The sequence below is a fragment of the Squalius cephalus genome (genome assembly GCF_949319135.1).
Source record: "Squalius cephalus genome assembly, contig: scaffold_48, whole genome shotgun sequence".
Classification (NCBI taxonomy): Eukaryota; Metazoa; Chordata; class Actinopteri; order Cypriniformes; family Leuciscidae; genus Squalius; species Squalius cephalus.
The window spans coordinates 625,582-644,498 of record NW_027645803.1 but is presented as its reverse complement, the minus strand read 5'-3'; the positions used below and the strand labels follow the sequence as shown (position 1 = coordinate 644,498).

The 18,917-nt window shown below is 42.9% G+C and overlaps 1 protein-coding gene across 6 annotated transcripts in view; it reads right to left on the bottom strand.

The window, feature by feature from the left end:
- LOC307154231 (MSL complex subunit 3-like) overlaps window positions 1-17,620 on the bottom strand; it is a 237,133-nt gene extending 219,513 nt beyond the window's left edge. For all 6 annotated transcript variants that reach the window (XM_079898996.1, XM_079898997.1, XM_079898998.1 and 3 more), the window contains exons 1-5: window positions 17,255-17,620; window positions 16,371-16,453; window positions 16,032-16,127; window positions 11,414-11,514; window positions 11,211-11,308 (exon numbers count right to left, since the gene is read on the bottom strand). In XM_079898996.1, the coding sequence (XP_079755122.1) occupies window positions 11,211-11,308; window positions 11,414-11,514; window positions 16,032-16,127; window positions 16,371-16,453; window positions 17,255-17,353 (477 nt within the window). In that variant the 5' untranslated portion in view covers window positions 17,354-17,620. The remainder of the gene's footprint in view (window positions 1-11,210; window positions 11,309-11,413; window positions 11,515-16,031; window positions 16,128-16,370; window positions 16,454-17,254) is intronic.
- Between the last annotated feature and the right edge of the window lie 1,297 nt (window positions 17,621-18,917).

Here is an 18,917-nt window from a genome sequence, read left to right as displayed (position 1 = left end):
AAAGTTTGAGTGGCCAAAGACTCTTCAAGGATCACAGATGGAGAATTGCAGAGATTAGTTGAGTCTTGGGGTCAGAAAGCCAAAAAAAAAAAAAAAGCTAAAAAAAAACCTACATCCCCACATGTTGTTTGGGAGGGTTTCAAGAAAAATCCTCCTCGCTCATCCAAAAACAAACTCCAGCAAATTTAATTGTCAGACATGACTGGAACTTCAAACGGCACAGGGTTCTGTGGTCAGATGAGACTAAAAAAAGAGCTTTTTGCCAGCAAACACGCTAGATGGGTTTGGTGCACACAAGGATAAAAAGTACCCCATGTGTACAATTTAATATACCATTGGATCTTTAATGTTGTGGGCATATTTTTCTGCTGGAGGTCCTGGACTTCTTATTCAGATACATGGCATCGTGGATTCTATCAAATATCAACAGATAAAAAATCAAAACCTGACGCCTTCTGCTAGAAATCTTATAATGGGCCGTGGTTGGATCTTCCATCAGGACAAGGATCCAAAACAAACATCAAAATCAACACAAAAATTTGTTGCGGAGCACAAAATGAAGCTTCTGCCATGACCGTCCTAGTTCCCTGACCTGATGAGTGGAGTGAACTAAAGAGAAGAAGCACCAACATGGATCTGGGAATCTGAAGGATCTGGAGAGATTCTGTATGGAGGAAGGGTCTCTGATCTCTTGTCAGTTGTTCCCCAAACTCATCAGGCATTATAGAAGAAGTAGGGCTGGACCCAAATATTCGTTCGGTGGGTTGGTATTCGATTTGAAAATTTGACATTCGAATATTCGTTTTTTTTGCACACCTGGCATCCCCCTCGAAACGGTTCTCATTCGCGATTGAATATCACGCTTGAGGACAGTTGAAGGAACCCAACCTCGTTATACTTAATACATATATTTGCTTCTTCTTGGACTACTAAAGTGTTCCTGCAACGGGAGTATTCTCTGGCTAAAGCGCAGAAAGGCGGAGTTTGTATGGACAGAAGTGCATGCCTGAGCTTATATTTTGGGTTAAGCTGCGTTGCTTTGACATTGTGGAAAATAGAATAATAGAAACAAAATGTATTATCCTTTTTACCCGTTATTATCAATCTAAATTAATCTACTGCGAAATATAGGAGACTTTGATATTTTACTGGGACGTCACGTCACGTGCCCCAGTTAAAACGCCCATGAGTTGAACGTCAAAAAATGGTATTCGGTCCAGCCCTAAGAAGAAGACTCAGAGCAGTTATCTTGGCAAAAGGAGATTGCAAAAAGGTATTTAATAAAAGGGTATGAATAATTGTGGCCAACGTGTTTTGGAGAAAAACATTTATTTCATAATGTGATTTCCCCCCCACTTTCAATTCTTTTACTTAAATGAAAGGTTTGGATTTTGCCAATTTTTTGAATGAAAGATCAAAAGGATAAACGATGCAGATTTATTTTTTACAGCCATTTTTGACCATGACTGTATATATTATATATATATATATATATATATATATATATATATATATATATACAGCGTGGGGGGGGGACGACGACGGGGGGGGGGGGGGGGATAAATGAAAACAGTTGACAATGAATAGACAGGAGTCCAATAATAGCAAAACGAATCACTTATTCTAAAAAGAATATCAAGTATAAGTTAGACGAATCCGACATATGAGGGCTGTGTTAACAGTAGGCTAAAACGTCCGTCATTTAACGAATTTTAAAAACACGGATGGATAATACAAAATGCTTTCTGACATTTTGACAGAAAAAAAACAAGCAAGAACAAATTTTAAACTTAGCCTATCAATTTTCTTTCTCTGTGTGTGCGCATCCGTGTTTGTGAGAGAGAGAGCTCGCAGCACTGATACAACGGTAGTTCTCTTACGAGAGGTCTCTCGTATTGCGTAAGGTTAGCTTACGCATCGGGAAAGTCTTCTTTCTTAGAGATCTGAAGCCAAAAAATTATCCTTAATTTTGTATACATTGTCAACGCAGTGCAGCAGCCGACAGACCTAGGCAGGCTGTATAAGCGTGCTCATTGGCTGCTCGGCGGCAACTGCTTAAGCCTATCGGTGAGCGCTCTGAACGCGGCAACCAATGAACGCGGCGCTTCGCGCCCTCCACACCCTTCTAACCGTCAGAATGGGTGTGGCCAGCGTGTATATATTCAGCGCTCATAGGCTAAAATTCTGATTTTCTTGTCTTCCAGCGAAACCTTCCTTGTTGAAACCAGCGACCAGCAAGCTTAGGACAGCGCCTGAGGAAGCCGGCCGTCTTCGCCGCCTTCAGCCATCCGTGCCTGCTACGCTATCCGGCGACATATCCTTTACATTATTACTGTTTCTGTGTGTACTCTAAAAGAGCACGAGGCGTTTTTGTAAAAACTCAGCAGCTCAGCAACGGAGACCGCCACCTCTCTGCGCTCTCCGCCTGGGCCGCGGGCACGGCGCCACCGCATTCTCCGAGTGCGAAGAGCTTTCAATGTCGACCCTGCGGGCTCGACTTGAAGCTTTCGACCAAGCTGCCGCTCCGCCTGTCCCTGCCGGGCCGCGCAATAAGAAGCGCCGCTCGCAGCGACCACCGGAGACTGTTGTGACTGAGGAGCTCGCCGGAACCTCTCCCTCGAGCTCTCTCTCGCCCTCTCCCTCCCGGCCGCTCAACCGCCGGCTCTCGCCCGCGCCGCCGCCGCGTCAGGAGATGAGGCGAATGTGATAGATACCCGTACTCTCCCTCTGTTCGAGCCGTGCAACTACGCTGCTCACAAGGGATGGCAGAAGCGGACGGTCTCGGAGCGAGTTTCCTCTCCCTCTGTTCGAGCCGCGCAAACTGAGCCGCTCACGAGGGATGGCAGGAGCGGACGGTCTCGGAGCGAGTTTCCTCTCCCTCTGTTCGAGCCGCGCAAACTGCGCCGCTCACAAGGGATGGCAGGAGCTGACGGTCTTGGAGCTCTCTTTACGTTACAAGAAAGCTACTCCGTCCTCGCGCGTCACTCACCGGTGAAAGGGGAACAGAGTGTTTTCGTCCCGCCGTGGCCTGGACTATAACCTCCATTTCTCAGTCCCCTCTTAAGTTCAGGCGACTGGAATTGTTACTATTGCAGTATACGAGCCTGTTATAAATACACGCTCGCCTGCAAGCAAACGCCGTCACAAGACATGATGACGCTAACCGAGTACTAATGTATTCTCCCCTGTGGCTCAGTGGCGGAATCCTAGACTGTCAAGCTAGAGACCGGGGTTCGGTCCCCGTTCTCGCGGCAGTTAAAGTTTATGCTGTTCGCTTCTCCGAGCTCGCGGCCAGTTTTTCTTACATACAGAAAACAAGCCCGCTCTCTCCCTCGTTGGGCCGCGCAGATTGCGCCGTTCAAGGGATGACAAAGCGGACGGTCACGAGCAGCGTTCAGCGTGCGCGCCTCACTCACCGGCGAAAAGAGAAGAGAGTGTGTTAGTCTCGCTACGGCTGGACAACCGCCAATCCTCACACATTTCTCAGTCCCCTCTTAAGTTCAGGCGACTGGAAATATTACTATTGCAGTAAACGAGGCTGTTTTAAACACACGCACGCCTGCAAACAAACGCCGACGCGACACATGAGGTCGCTTTTTATATGCTCGCGCTAACTGAAAGCTTATGTGTTTTCCCCTGTGGCTCAGTAGCAGAATCATACGCTTTCATGCGAGAGATCCGCGTTCGATCCCAGCTCTCGGGGAAGATAAAAATTTATGCTGCTTGCTTCTCCGAGCTCGCGGCCAGTCTTTCTTACTTACAGAAAGCGAACCCGCCTCTCACACCACACCTTCTCAGGGTGCTCGAGTATTTTTGAGCGTCTAAACACGAGAGAAGAAAAGACGGTTAAATCCCGCAGCCCTGCGGCTGGACCACCGTCGATGCTTAACGCTCTGTCAGTCCCCGTTGCCACGGCTACTGCAGCTGTTTACCCCGCAGTCAACGAGCCGGTATCTACCCGCTCGCCTGCGCGCATCCGCCGTTCTCACGGCAACCCAGAAAAATTTCAAAAGAGCATAATGTCTGGTTGCACGGCTGACGCCGTATGTGTTTCTAGTACAGTGAATGTGCCCACGTTCTGTGCTCACCCCTGTACACAAGCACTATACATCCCGTGTCTCTCACAGAGCCCATCACTCTCATGAAGCAGGCAAAAGCCGCTTTAGTGTTAAAAGTAGGTCACGTGTCCACTTCTCCGTGCCCACACCTACTCACTGCCCGCTCTGTCACACGGCCTCGCACGACCGGTCATGTTTTAAATGTAAGTCCTGTGCCCGCCCTCGAGCGCTCACACATACTAACTAACATTTTCGCCCCGACATCGCGCCTCACACTATATGTTCCCCGTCCAAAGCCACCGGGACACTGTGTGTAAAACGGCCAGCTATCGCTACGTGCGATCCGCCGTATCTAACCACCAAGAGCGCGCACGCCACGCCCGCGCCGCGCCCGCCCCTGAATGTAAGTCTTGTGCCCGCCCTCGAGCGCTCACACATACTAACGAACATTTTCGCCCCCGACGCCGCCATCGCGCGTCGCGCCTCACACTTTATGTTCCCCGTCTAAAGCCACCGGGACACTGTGTGTAAAACGGCCAGCTATCGCTGCGTGTGATCCGCCGTATCTAAGCACCAAGAGCGCGCGCGCCGCGCCCGCCCCTCCGTTTCGAGCTCTCGAGCCCGCAATGCGCGGCGATCGGAGCCCGGAGGCCATTCTGCCCCTGGCTGCACACGCAAAAGCGTGGGAAGCTATTCCAGGCGCATCAGAACGGGTGCTAAGCACAGTAAAACAGGGCTATATTCTGCAGTTCGCTCGCCGCCCTCCGCGCTTTCAAGCGCGTATCGAGACCAGAGTGAATGGGGAAGTAGCACATCTACTTCGAGCAGAAATAGCTACACTTCTGTGCAAAAGGGCTATAGAACCGGTTTCCCCTTCCATGAGCGAGTCGGGCTTTTACAGCCGTTATTTCCTCGTTCCCAAGAAGGACGGAGCTCTCAGACCAATTTTGGATCTGAGACGTTTGAACAAGGCTCTTATGAGAAGACCGTTCAAAATGCTCACAACCAGACAAATCCTCGCGCAAATTCGCCCGAGGGACTGGTTTATATCTCTCGATCTAAAAGACGCGTGCTTTTCAGATCCTGATAATACCCCGTCACAGGCCATTCTTGAGATTCGCCTTCGACGGTCAGGTATATCAGTACACGGCCCGCCTGTCGACACAGCGCACGCGCTGCATTCGACGCCTGGCCGCGTCCCTCCGGCCGGGCAGCACCGTACCTCTCAAAACATTTCAGAGGTTACTGGGTTGTATGGCCTCAGCCGCAGCAGTGCTTCGGCTGGGTCTTTTACGAATGCGCCCGCTACAACGCTGGCTGAATGCCCGAGTGCCTCACAGAGCATGGGCTTCCGGCGGTATCCGCATCAGAGTGACTCAGAGCTGCGTTTCAGCTCTGAAGCCCTGGTTAGCGGCCGACTGGTACCAGCGGGGAGTGACAATGGGAGCTATCTCGACGGACGCTTCCACCTCAGGCTGGGGCGCTCTGTTCGAGGGCAAACCGGCTTTTGGCCTGTGGTCAGACCGGGAAAAATGCCTCCACACATAAACTGTTTGGAGATGATAGCGGTCGAGAACGCGCTCAGACGCTTCCTCCCATTCATACGGGATCACCATGTGCTAGTCCGCTCGGACAACACGTCCGTGGTATCCTATGTGAACCGACAGGGCGGTGTCAGATCCAGGAATCTGTGCAGGCTGACAGAACGCCTTCTCGTGTGGGCTTACCGCTCGCTGCACTTGCTGAGAGCCGCGCACGTGCCGGGCCACCTGAATGTCGGTCCAGACAGACTGTCCAGGGACAACATTCCCCCGGGAGAATGGTCTCTGCACCCCCAGACAGTCCAGTTTCTCTGGCGCCTATTCGGCAGAGCGGAAATCGACCTCTTTGCGTCGAAAGACAATGCTCAATGCCCGAAGTTTTATTCGAAGAGCGAGGACGCGCTGTCCCAGACATGGCCCAGCCTCCCGCTGTATGCTTTTCCTCCGATCTCCCTGTTGCCACAGGTCATTTCGAGGATCAGAGAAACGCACCACTCAGTGCTGCTTATAGCCCCACGATGGGAAAACCAAACTTGGTACCCAGAGCTTGGTTCCCTCGTGGGATCTGTCCTTGGTCCTAGCGGCCCTAGAGGCTTTTCCCTTTGAACCGCTTGAATCCGCGGATCTAAAGTATCTGTCGCTTAAAACCGTTTTTCTGATAGCTCTGTCTTCAGTCAAACGAGTGGTGATTTGCACGCGCTATCTTTTAGCCCTGCATGTCTTGAGTTCGGGCCGAATGACTCGAAAGTCATTCTCAGACCGAGACACGGTTACATCCCCAAAGCGATTGGAACCCCGTTTAGGGCACAAGTTATGTCCCTCTCGGCTCTGCCAGCATCCGACAGTGGGGACAGTGATAACCTCCTATGCCCTGTCCGGGCGCTGAGAGTTTACATCACGCGCTCCGCCGCTTTCAGGCGTTCAGAGCAGCTCTTTGTTTCCTTCGGCGGACGCACCAAGGGTCTTGCCGCCTCGAAACAGAGCTTGTCCAGGTGGATAGTGGACGCGATAGCAGCAGCTTATGCCTCCAGACACCTGCAGTGCCCTCTGGGCATCAGAGCCCACTCCACTAGAGGCATGGCCTCGTCGTGGGCCTGGTCCAGCGGAATTTCTAATCACGGTATTTGTATGGCGGCGGGCTGGGCCTCCCCGTCAACATTCGTGAGGTTTTATAACCTGGAAGTTCCTGCCCTACAGGCAAAAATACTGTCAGCATAAGTGACATGTATGCTCTGCCCATTTCTCGTGTGCAGACTACGTTCATATGCTGGCGCTATTCTGGTACTATACTCAGGGTGAAGTGTTTGACTCAGACCGGCTGATCCGCTCTGTTTCCTATTTCCCGTTACGCGCTGTTGTCGGTGCTGGCCCGCGCTGCTGGCCGCCCGTATTATTCTCTGTCGCGCGGGAATTTTTCCCTTCATGTGAGACCGACTATGTCGTTTTTCTCCTACCCTTATGAGTGCTTATGTACTGTATGGGCTCGCTCTGCCGGCCCTACTGTTTGTACTGTTATATGTTTATAGACCGGCCGCGCCGCTCTATTTCATATGCTGCATGAAGTGCCTGTACTGCGCTGGCCCGTCTCTCCGACCGGCCACATTTCCCAGCAGAGTGTTTTCCCCGGTTTCCCTGGGATTCATGGGCTGGATGCTCGGCGCACACGGCGTTGACAAAGGGTTCCCGATGCGTAAGCTAACCTTACGCAATACGAGAGACCTCTCGTAAGAGAACGTACTCGGTTACTAATGTAACCTCGGTTCTCTCTAGAAGAGGGAACGAGTATTGCGTAACCTGCCGTGTCGCGCCACGAGCTTTTGCGCTTCAGACTGCGAAAACCAGAATTTTAGCCTATGAGCGCTGAATATATACACGCTGGCCACACCCATTCTGACGGTTAGAAGGGTGTGGAGGGCGCGAAGCGCCCTCATTGGTTGCCGCGTTCAGAGCGCTCACCGATAGGCTTAAGCAGTTGCCGCCGAGCAGCCAATGAGCACGCTTATACAGCCTGCCTAGGTCTGTCGGCTGCTGCACTGCGTTGACAATGTATACAAAATTAAGGATAATTTTTTGGCTTCAGATCTCGAAGAAAGAAGACTTTCCCGATGCGTAAGCTAACCTTACGCAATACTCGTTCCCTCTTCTAGAGAGAACCGAGGTTACATTAGTAACCGAGTACGTTTTCAATCCAAGTAAACTGACGCGCTAGTTTTCACACAAAATAAATATGTAACATAATTAACATTAGGTACTATTAACACAATAACGTAACACATGAAGGCTACGTTTCTTAACACTGAGAATGAATAAATAAACGCCTGTTTCTCCAGACTCGCGCTTATCGGTAATCCACAAATCACAGCACTTTCATAATCACTAAGCCATAGCGATTTCAGACTTACTAAGATTTATTGTTCAGCATTACTTGAGCATTTTATTATTTGCATGGCTGAATGATGTCTTCCTCTTTTCTGAGTGACATGAATAACGGAGTATTTTAAGATAATCCATGCGATCCGTGTGATCATCGAATCGAATCCATAGGATTAAATTAACTCAATACAATATTTCAACTTTCCACATCGAGCCCAGACCGTTTACCTTCAGGAGTCAGAAGTACAGTGACTACTGTACTGTCCTCGTTTATGATATCAGTCAGACGGCGGCCGCTGGAGTGAAAGGGGGATCGAGCGGGATTCTTTATTGGTGTCGATTTTCAGTCTCTCTTTAATGATAGGCCTTACGCATCTGTCAATCATCCCCGCTTGCTATTTGGGGAATGAACCCAGCGCTATGATTGGTCGAACTCTTCTTCTTTTGCTGTTGCTTGATTTAACGACTGCGCATGCAGAGGCGTCACCAGGTTTTTGCGTAGTTTAGAGTAACAAATCATACCATCGTACTTTGAAGTCAAAATGCGTATCCGCTACGCAAAATGCGTACAGGTTGGCAGGTCTGCATATCACAAAATATCATTGCTGTCAAAAATTCTATTTATTATTACAATATACAGTGAGCTTTTCATATCAGCAGAGCAGACAATATCCAAGGGGCTGTTAACACCGGATAGCTATCTGATTTATCAAAACGATTCCATTTACACCTGGTCCGATCTTCAATTCACACCCTATATGCAGATTTAATGGAGTTCACGTCACTGAAAGCAACAGATATGAGCTGCATTTTACTGATCATCAGCTAAAATTTCAAAATCAAAGATCGCAATAAGAGAGAGCGGCAACAGCCCTGGTAAGATCATTTTGTTTCTTTACTTTTAACGATGAGGATTGTGTTTTAAGCGTATGTGACTTACTTTCATTCTGATTTGCAATAGTTTCCACGTTGGCTTAATGAATAGATGCTCAGTTTCTCATCTGCGGCGATGCGTGTTGCAGTAGTGCCGTCATATCTAACTATAACATGACATAATAGCCTATAACACGCTCTCACACGTTTATTTTTTTAGCATTTTTGGGAGGAGTACAATTTACATATGTGGTTTCAACAACCAGATGCATTTACACTTGTCTTGTTTCATCTGGAACGTGGCCCAGACCTCCTCCTGAAGTGGTTTGAGTGATCGGATTCAAATCCGTCTTGAATGCGTTTCGGAGGGCATTTACACCTGGTCTTTTCACGATCAGATAGCTATCCGATCACAGAAAACGCATGAAGTGGCCAGGTGTAAACAGCCCCCAAGAAATCAAAATTGACAGCAACCAAAGAGCTAGAGAAATTCTTTTGAAGGAGAAAATGATTTTTCAAATACCTTGATTCCCACTGTACCCAGTTTAAAACGTCTTTAACAAACGCCGCAGTTTGCCTCTTATACATTTCCAGGCACCGGCTATAAGCACCACGAGAACTCATCATTCCCATTGCGGCTAAACTATGTCTGACTGCACGACCATCATTGATATTCCAAGGCCCAGAAAGTGGGCTGTGTGTATGCAAATTTAGGGGCATAACAAAGGTACAGACCAGATTCAAATAAGGAAATTGATTGCGCTATATGACAGATGTAGCGCTTTTATTTCTAAATATTAACAAACTTGCTTACCATGTCATCAACTTTCTTAAATTCCAATTCTCAAATACGTGTAAGTGAGTTTGTTTTGTCGTTTAAAAACCTTTATAAATGATCTTGATCTGTAAGGAGTAGATGGATGCCGCCATGTTTGTTTGGGCCGCAGTTCAGAGATTTATGTCTGTTGGATTTATTAAAGCACATGAATTCATCAGTTTCTCCCGAAATACATGAAAGTAAGTGGCCGGTGAACTGGAAGAAAAATAGAGTAAACTTTATAGTTACTTACACTGTGTATCTGATATGAATTAAAACAAGTCTGCAAATATATTTGAATGGATTGTTATTGCTGCTTCCATATACACCATTGTGTATTTTACAAACTATAAATGTATTGTTTTGCTATAAATTATATGCATTTAAATGTCTGAAACCTAAAATAAAAATTATGTGGTTAAAAACACTGAATAGTTGTGAAACATGACAAGCGCTGAGCACGTCCATCATTGGCTCAGCGCCAGCCATAGCGCGAAAGCAGTTTGGATCTGGCAGTTATGTCACGTCACTGTACATTCACTCCTCAGTGGTCAGCTGCTGCAGAGCATAATCAAAATTGCTGATGAGTGGTAGATTCAGGACCAGTCGTCTATAATATGCTTAAATTATGCAATCTCTTTAGCCTGGTAATACCAAACTCTGCTACTTCGCTTTGCTTCGTACACAGAGTCTGGAAGGGCATAACTGAAAAGCGTTTTCTTTCTCGCGGGGGGGGGCGCTTGTCTGAAGTTTAAAATCATTGGTTACCCGTAAGCCAATCACATAACGTTTGGTTATGACGTGTGTTATGCGCCGGCTCAGCCGCATCGAACTTCCACCGTAAACACATGTATGATGCGAAAACAAAACCAGAGCGAAATACCGGAGTGAACATGGCTGTGAACGACTTTTGCAGATTATGTGAAGTAAATCTATGCATCCACGGTACAATCAGGGCCTCTAAACTAATATTTGACAGTAGAGAGAAACAAGAAAATATTTGCAGCCAACTGTCAAAGTTAGGATTAGTTCTGTTAAACACAGCTCTTTGTTCATCTCGAGTCTGTCGTAAATGCTGCAACTTAATTGCAAGATTACAGCATGACATGGCAATATTTAAGGACTGGAAAAGAAAGGAGACACTGACCTGTCAAAAGGGTGCCAGTTCGAGCTCGACAGATAAAAGAGACCGAGATACACCCTCTAAAACTCCAAGGACCATAAAAAAGCCAAGGAAGGCCATGGACTTGCCATCAACGGAGCAGTGTCACCGAGGTGGGTTAAACACTACAATGCTAGGTTTGAAATAGGGCCAGTACTTTTACCTGTTTGCAAATTCCCTAACCTAAACTACAATCTTAAACTCGGCGCTTAGTGTCTACATCACAGCTCTCAGCCCGCCCTCTGTTTGTTGATTGGCCGGCTGTTTTGAGGCCGGAGGAAAACTGGGAGATAGGTCGCTATCTATCAGTATGAGTATGAGTACAGAAGCGAACTGAAATTGAGCGGAAGTACGAAGTCTGACGTAGTCAGGCTACAATCTCTTACCATATTGCTTAAATCCTCAGAATCAGATGAGTCACTCTCACTTAAAGACGCCTGGTCTGAGACGTCTTCGTCACTATCATCAGATGGTGAGATCAAAGCTGTAAAACATATCAAAAAGGGAGGACATTTACAATTTACAAAATCTTTTTTGTTTGCATGCAGGTGGGTACTCAAACGACCTCTAGTAAACATTAAATACTCACAAGCATCATCACTCTTCTCCTTTTCTTCTTCAGTCAGGGTCTTCAAGATTGGGTTAACACCTGGCAGACGACAACGTCGCTTCTTCCATCCCTTTTTCCTCCTTTGCAGGAAAATAAATACATTTAAAAAAATATAATATACTGATTTTTCTGCATCAAATTGACCTTAAACAGTCACAATATCAGTACGCTTACATGGACAACAACATTCAGATATTAAGCCGATTGACAATACACTGATTAAGAAACTACCATGTAAACAGCGATTTCTGATTACCTTAATCCAGCTAAAGTCATACTTGAAGTAAACACAAATCAAATTAAGTGTGGAGTATTCCTATTAGTCGCATTATCGAAGTACATTATAGACATGTACACACCTTAATCAGACTATTAACGTTGTGTGGAAGTTTTCGCCGCATTTTGTGACTGGACAAACACACACACACAGTAGTGTTCAACCGTTTGACGGCAGACAAGCATGGCTTCAAGCAAGAAGGCCGATTTTTGGTCAGAGCGGGAAACAATGGTAATGTTAAGAATTCTGAAAGAAATGTATGAAAGTACAAAAGAATGAAAGTACAGAGGAGCCCTGTTGCTAGAGAATTTGTATCCGTCGTTGTCTATTTGCACGTATAGCATGACAAATAATTAACTGCACTTGAAGCTTTCGTAAAATTAAAAATGAAACACCCAAAACTGTATATGGTACCATTAATGAAGACGAACTGTATGTTGATACGCGAAATTCTGGAGGGAACGTCGGACGGCGTACCATGGGGACGTAATGATGTGTGCCATTAATCGAGCGATGTTCTGTAACATGTAAAACAGGAACATGAAAGGAATATTCTAAAAGCAACTCATGTAAACACCTTAATCAGTATATTGTCTTATTCAGAATAAGGTCAATAATTAGATTACTGCTGTCCATGTAAACATAACCAATATGATGAACTAGAACAGGCATCCTCAAATAATGGTCTGATCTTTCCATTTCCATTCTGTGCGCGTTGATTCTCTCTCCTGTTAAAGCACCACATAAAGAGCTGCAGATGACAGTTATTTTGACAGTAGCAGAAACACAGTGAGCAGTAAAATAGACTTATACTTTTACTAAAACACTGCAGAAAACAAAAATGCTGCAAATACAATTATTTTCATCTGTCATTTATATTTATTTTCATCTGTACATATACACACACTCAGGCCATTCAAATACGTTTTTTAACAAGACTTTTTTTTTTTACATCTACATTTATCATTACTAATCAGCAAGTTAAGAGCATTTCATAATAAACTACGTAATAATTGGGAAAAGTATTTGTAGATGGCAAGGAAAGACAATTAAAACTTTGGAATTTCTAGTAACCTTTGTTTTCGGCTCATTATAGCAAAAAACAGGGCATTTTGATTATTATGCACATTGTTTGTTTGTTTTTAAAAGATACTTAACGCAAAATATAAAAACGGTCCAGACTTCTTAAGAGGAAAACCCTGAACCTTACATACAGTGGTGGTCAGAATTAATGGCACCCTGCCCTGGTAAATATGATCAAAAATGGCTGTAAAAAAATTAATCTGCATTGTTTATCCTTTTGATCTTTCATTAAAAAAATTCGCAAAAATCTAACCTTTCATTGAAGTAAAAGAATTGAAAGTGGGGAGGAAATCACATTGTGAAATAAATGTTTTTCTAAAAAAACAGATCGGCCACAATAGTAAAATATCTCTGAAGTACATTCCCATTAATATTTACCTTTATTTAGCACACCAGGGTGACTAGGAAAATGAAATTGTAAATATAATGAATAAATACATGAATAAACAGGAGTAAATATGACGAATACACAAAGGCCAAATTTCTTTAATCATCCATCACAATGAGTAAAACCAAAGAATATAGTTCGGATGTGCATCAAAAGATTGATGAGCATCACAAAATAGAAAGTGGCTGTAAGAAAATAGCTAAAGAATTGAAAATCTCCATTTTGACCATCAGGGCAATAATTAAGAAGTTCCGATCAACTAAAGATGTTACGAATCTGCCAGGAAGAGGACATGTGTCTATATTGTCTTAATGCACGGTGAGGAGGAAAGTTTGAGTGGCCAAAGACTCTCCAAGGATCACAGATGGAGAATTGCAGAGATTACTTGAGTCTTGGGGGTCAGAAAGCCTAAAAAAATTATCAAACAACCCTTACACAACCACATGTTGTTTGGGAGGGTTTCAAGAAAAATCCTCCTCGCTCCTCCAAAAATAAACTCCAGCATATTCAGTTGTCAGACATGACTGGAACTTCAAAAGGGACCGGATTCTATGGTCAGATGAAACAAAAAAGGGCTTTTTGGCAGCAAACCCACCAGATGTGTTTGGTGCAAACAGGGATAAAAAGTACCCCATGTCTACGGTTAAATATACTGCTGGATCTTATATGTTGTGGGCCTATTTTTTTTGCTGGAGGTCCTGGACATCTTGTTCAGATACATGGTATTATGGATTCTAGCAAATACCAACAGATAAAAAAAATCAAAACCTGTCTGCCTCTGCTAGAAATCTTATAATGGGCCGTGGTTAGATCTTCCATCAGGACAACGGTCCAAAACAAACATCAAAATCAACACAAAAATGGGTAACTGAGCACAAAATGAAGCTTCTGCCATGACCGTCCCAGTCCCCTAAACTGAACCCTATAGAAAATGAGTGGGGTGAAGAAACACCAACATGAACTTCTGAATCTGAAGGATCTGGAGAGATTCTGTAAGGAGGAATGGTCTCTGATCTCTTGTCAGTTATTCTCCAAACTCATCAGGCATTATAGAAGAAAACTCAGATCTGTTATCTTGGCAAAAGGAGGTTTCAAAAAGTATTTAATAACAGGGAGCCAATAATTATGGCCAGCGTGTTTTGGAGAAAAGCATTTATTTTATAATGTGATTTACCCCCCACTTTCCATTCTTTTACTTCAATGAAAGGTTATATTTTTGCAAAAAATTTTGAATGAAAGATCAAAAGGATAAACAATGCAGATTTATTTTTTACAGCCATTTTTGATCATATTTCCCAGGGGTGCCATTAATTCTGACCATCACTGTATGTCTCTAAATTAAAAAAAAAAAAAAAAAAAAAAAGCCTGGTCTTACCTTTTAATATTCATATATAATAAGGCTCAACTGAAGTTTTTTTTTATAAATTCTCAAACACCACTGCTTTGGACCCAATATTCTCATCTTTGATGACTATTTTGATTGTTTAGAATTATTTTTCTTTTACAAAGTACTACTGTTGCCCAAATGGAAATTTATAACAATTCCAAAAAAGTATTGTCCGTCTGGACAATACTCTGCTGGGAAAGAAATATAGAGACTGGACTTCTTGGAACTTTAATTGAATACCCCTGAACTAGAAGTTAAATGTCATACTGTGTATTTAAAGAGTTAGTTACCCCAAAAAATGAAGAATCTGTCAATATTTATTACTCACCCTCATATCGTTCCAATCCAAACCCATAAAAATTTTGTTCATCTTCAAAACACAAATTAAAGTCCCCGTGAACCAGATGTTGCAAACGACATTTCTCCAGTGTTTTGACGTATTTCCAAGTGAAACGGAATACTGAACAGAGGGCAGGGTTTTACTTTAGCGCGCCTCCTCTCCATCTCTGCTAATAGCAGACTAACGGTTTGAGGGGAGTGGTTAAGCGTTTTCAACCCAAGCCATCAAACTGACGTCATCAGAAAAGGAACGCCATTCCAGACCGGTAGTAACTTTTCAGATTTTGATTAAAGATTACCTCGGCAAATAATTTTTTTCTGTGTATCAACTTGCACAGATTAATTGTTCACCACAAGACTAGTAATATGTACTAACAAAGTAAATAAGGTCAATTTTGATTTCATGTCGACTTTAAGATATTTTTGATGAAATCCGAGAGCTCTCTCATCGCTTCATAACATTAAGGTTGAACCACTGGAGTCACATGAAATATTTTAACGATGTCTTTGCTACCTTTCTGGGCCCTGAAAGTGGTAATTATACTGCTGTCTATAGAGAGGTCAGAGAGCTCTCGGATTTCATCAAAAATATCTTAATTCATGTTCCGAAGATGAACGAAGGTCTTACGGGTTTGGAACAACATGAGGGTGAGTAATTAATGAAAGAAATTTTATTTTTGGGTGAAAACATAAAAAATGCTCAATTAATAAGGATTACTTTTGAGATGTTTTTATGTAGGTAAATTATTGCTTAAAATTTTTGGATGGGTGAACTTTCAATGGAAGGACAATAATTATGAGGAAAATATTAAAAATGTCTGTTTCAAGGTGAACAAAAGTGTAATGGGTTTATAAAAAGAAAATGGAGCGAGTGGTGTCAATTTAAATATTTGGATTAACTAACCCTTTAAAGCTAGTAGATTTCTAAAACATGCAACAATTCAATTTTCATTGTATGGGGTCTTTAAAGCCAGATACCCATTGTACCATCTATGGAAGTATGCCAGATTTGATTATGCTATTATTATTCATAAAGAAAGTCAATTAATTGTATTTGAATTACCAGACAAAACATTTTGCATAACTAAACAATGCGAACAAGCAGCGGCTCATTGAAACTCACATGCGAGCCAAAGCTTTGCGTGCCAGTTTACGTTGTAATTTGCGATTATTGTCAGAATCTCTGAGCACATGATCCTCTGCAGCCCAGCGATCCCAACTGCAAAACAGCAAAACAACAAATGCTTCAGTATATGAATTCGCCGCACTGACAACATTGAAAGTGGCTAACATTAGCAATTTAATTTTATTTACTTTAGCGATATCAATATTTGTACCACTAAAATGTCAAATACTTACAATAATGTTAAAACCATTTTAAAAAAAAAACACTGTCCCGCTAAAATGTCAAATCATTAGCTATACACAAATGTTAAAAGCCAAAAATGCGACCTCTTCTTACCTTCTGTTCCAACCACTAAAATGAATCAGATACTTTGGGACTCTTTTTCCCTTGTCATCTTTTACTGTTGCTATGTCAACAACCTGAAATGCAAACGCAAACACAAATTCTAATTTAATACTCACACACGATAGAATGTGGAATCGGATATGTGTATGTATGTATGCATGCATGCATGTATATGTATATCTATATCTATATCTATATATATATATATATATATATATATATATATCTTACATTTTCTGGCTAGTGAGGATTCATCCTGTGCCCTTCCCCCAGTTTGCCACCGCAGCAGCCTGTGCGGCGCATAATGCTGACGTCACAACTGTTGCTAAGTTGGCTGAGTTTAATTGTGTGCACGCAATTTTATTTCAGTTGATATCAGGGGTTACTAGCGTAACGCGGATACTTTAAATGTAGGCCATTTTATTGAAATGTTTTGCTTGATCTGGCATAAAGAGAATGGTGAGGCCTCGCATAGGGCGGATGCAGCGCTAGCTACTTAAGCGAGCTAATGTTCTATAACTTTTCCTGTTTCTTAACCAAGCAACGCCATGGACTTTTAATAATATATATATCCGTTTAACGCACACTATGATCGAGATATATATATATATATATATATATATATATATATATATATATATATATATATATATATATATATACACATACACACACACACACACGTTATTAAAGTTGATTGGGTGATACTTAGAAATTGTAATAGCAATTAGCAATAGCCGAAAAATGAATTTTAGGAAATGTGGGGGAAAAAGGAATAGCCTATCCATACATGCGTGATAGGCAACCTGTATTGCCTGTAACACACCAAAACAAGCTGTTAAAAGGCAAATGTGTAGCAACATGATCTTATTTACCTTTGCATCGTAGAGCACCTTGGCCTTGGATGGGTCAGGTTCAAAACAGAGAACTTTTTCTCCTTTATGGAATTTAAATTTCATTCCCCAAGAGTTCATTTGTTCATCGTGGCGAACAAGAGAAGACTCTGAAGCCCCGCTCCTTAACCCGTTGCATACCTCGTTGAGGAAGATAGAGAGAGCAGTGCGCAATAAAAAAATAAAAAAAAATCACATGACGTTTATTTATGTTCACGCTCGGATGGGAAGTCCCTATTTAAAAGTTCCGAAATATGTAATTATGACTAGGGGGCCGGTTGCATAAACTTATGTTAAGACGCTGTCTTAAGTTCTAGTATGACCCACTAGCAGTTAGTCAGGGAGGGAGGGGTTGGCAGGGGAGGGGAGGGGAGGGGAGGGGAGGGGAGGGGAGGTTGAGGGGGCAGTCAGTCTTACTTTTCGGTATCAAATTTGACCAATCTACGGTTTTCTGTAACTGATTAAACAATTTTTTTTTTTTTTTTTTTTTTTGCTGTCTTTTATTTCCAGACAAATATTTAAAGAATTTAGCATTGCAACGTCATGAATGCAGCAGATAAAGCATATGAATTTATTTTGCTTTTCAAGTTCACATTCTTTCACTCTGTGAATCTCGTACCTCCAAGTCGCTATATGGGCGGGGGTCCGATGACGTAACGCATTTAAGTCTGAAGCTTCAAGGAACACAGAAGTAGCCGTAAATGTTATTGTGAACTTACTAATTCTAAATTGAAAATGATGAAAAACTTTCAGTTTATTGCTTATTGTCAATCAACTTAGGCTAAGCAAACGGTAAAAGTTGAGTGATCATTCGCTAGAGACGCCGCTCAATAATCTTAATATATATGTCATTATATTGTCTATATTAAAGATTAATATTTTGGAAATTCTAATTATGATGTTCCCTATTGCTATGTGGGCCTTTCAGTATATGCAGTGGGTATAATAAAAAGTCTACACACAGCTATTCAAATTGCAGCTTTTAGATTTGAATCCAAGTAAAATCATGTCAGATCTTTTTCCATCTTTTTTTCAGATTCAGAATCAGAAAGGGCTTTATTGCCAAGTATTTTTGCACACACAAGGAATTTGTCTTGTTTACAGAAGCTTCCAGAAGGAAAGTGCAGACAAAAACAAAAAATATAACACATGAAGAAAACGACATTTAAATAATGCATAGGCTACAGTAATAGAAATATAGAAAGAAAGAAAAATATAATAATTTTATGAATGTACAGATATGTTATTTTCATGTGTACAGTTTAAGATATTTATAGATGTACAATTTTGAGATGCCATGTACAAATAGAGAGTTATGACTGACAATGTATAGTTTTAACTGAGAGTTTTAACTGTTCAGGCTGAATAATAGGTGTGTCCAAAACTTACAAAGCTTATAAAACATAAAAAAAAAAACTTATAAAGTTCATACACTACATGGTTGAGTACATAGTGCATACATAGTTTATTAGTGTATAGTGCACAGGGGCGCTGCTAAGTGGGGGGGGGGGGGTGAGGGTGGGGGTGGAGGGGCTTAGGATGATTATAAGGGCCCACGCACTTTTGGGGCCCCCAGAGATCGATTTTATTAATGGAATGGGTACAGTAGGGGGGCCCAACCTCATGTTTTTTCAAAGGGTCTAAA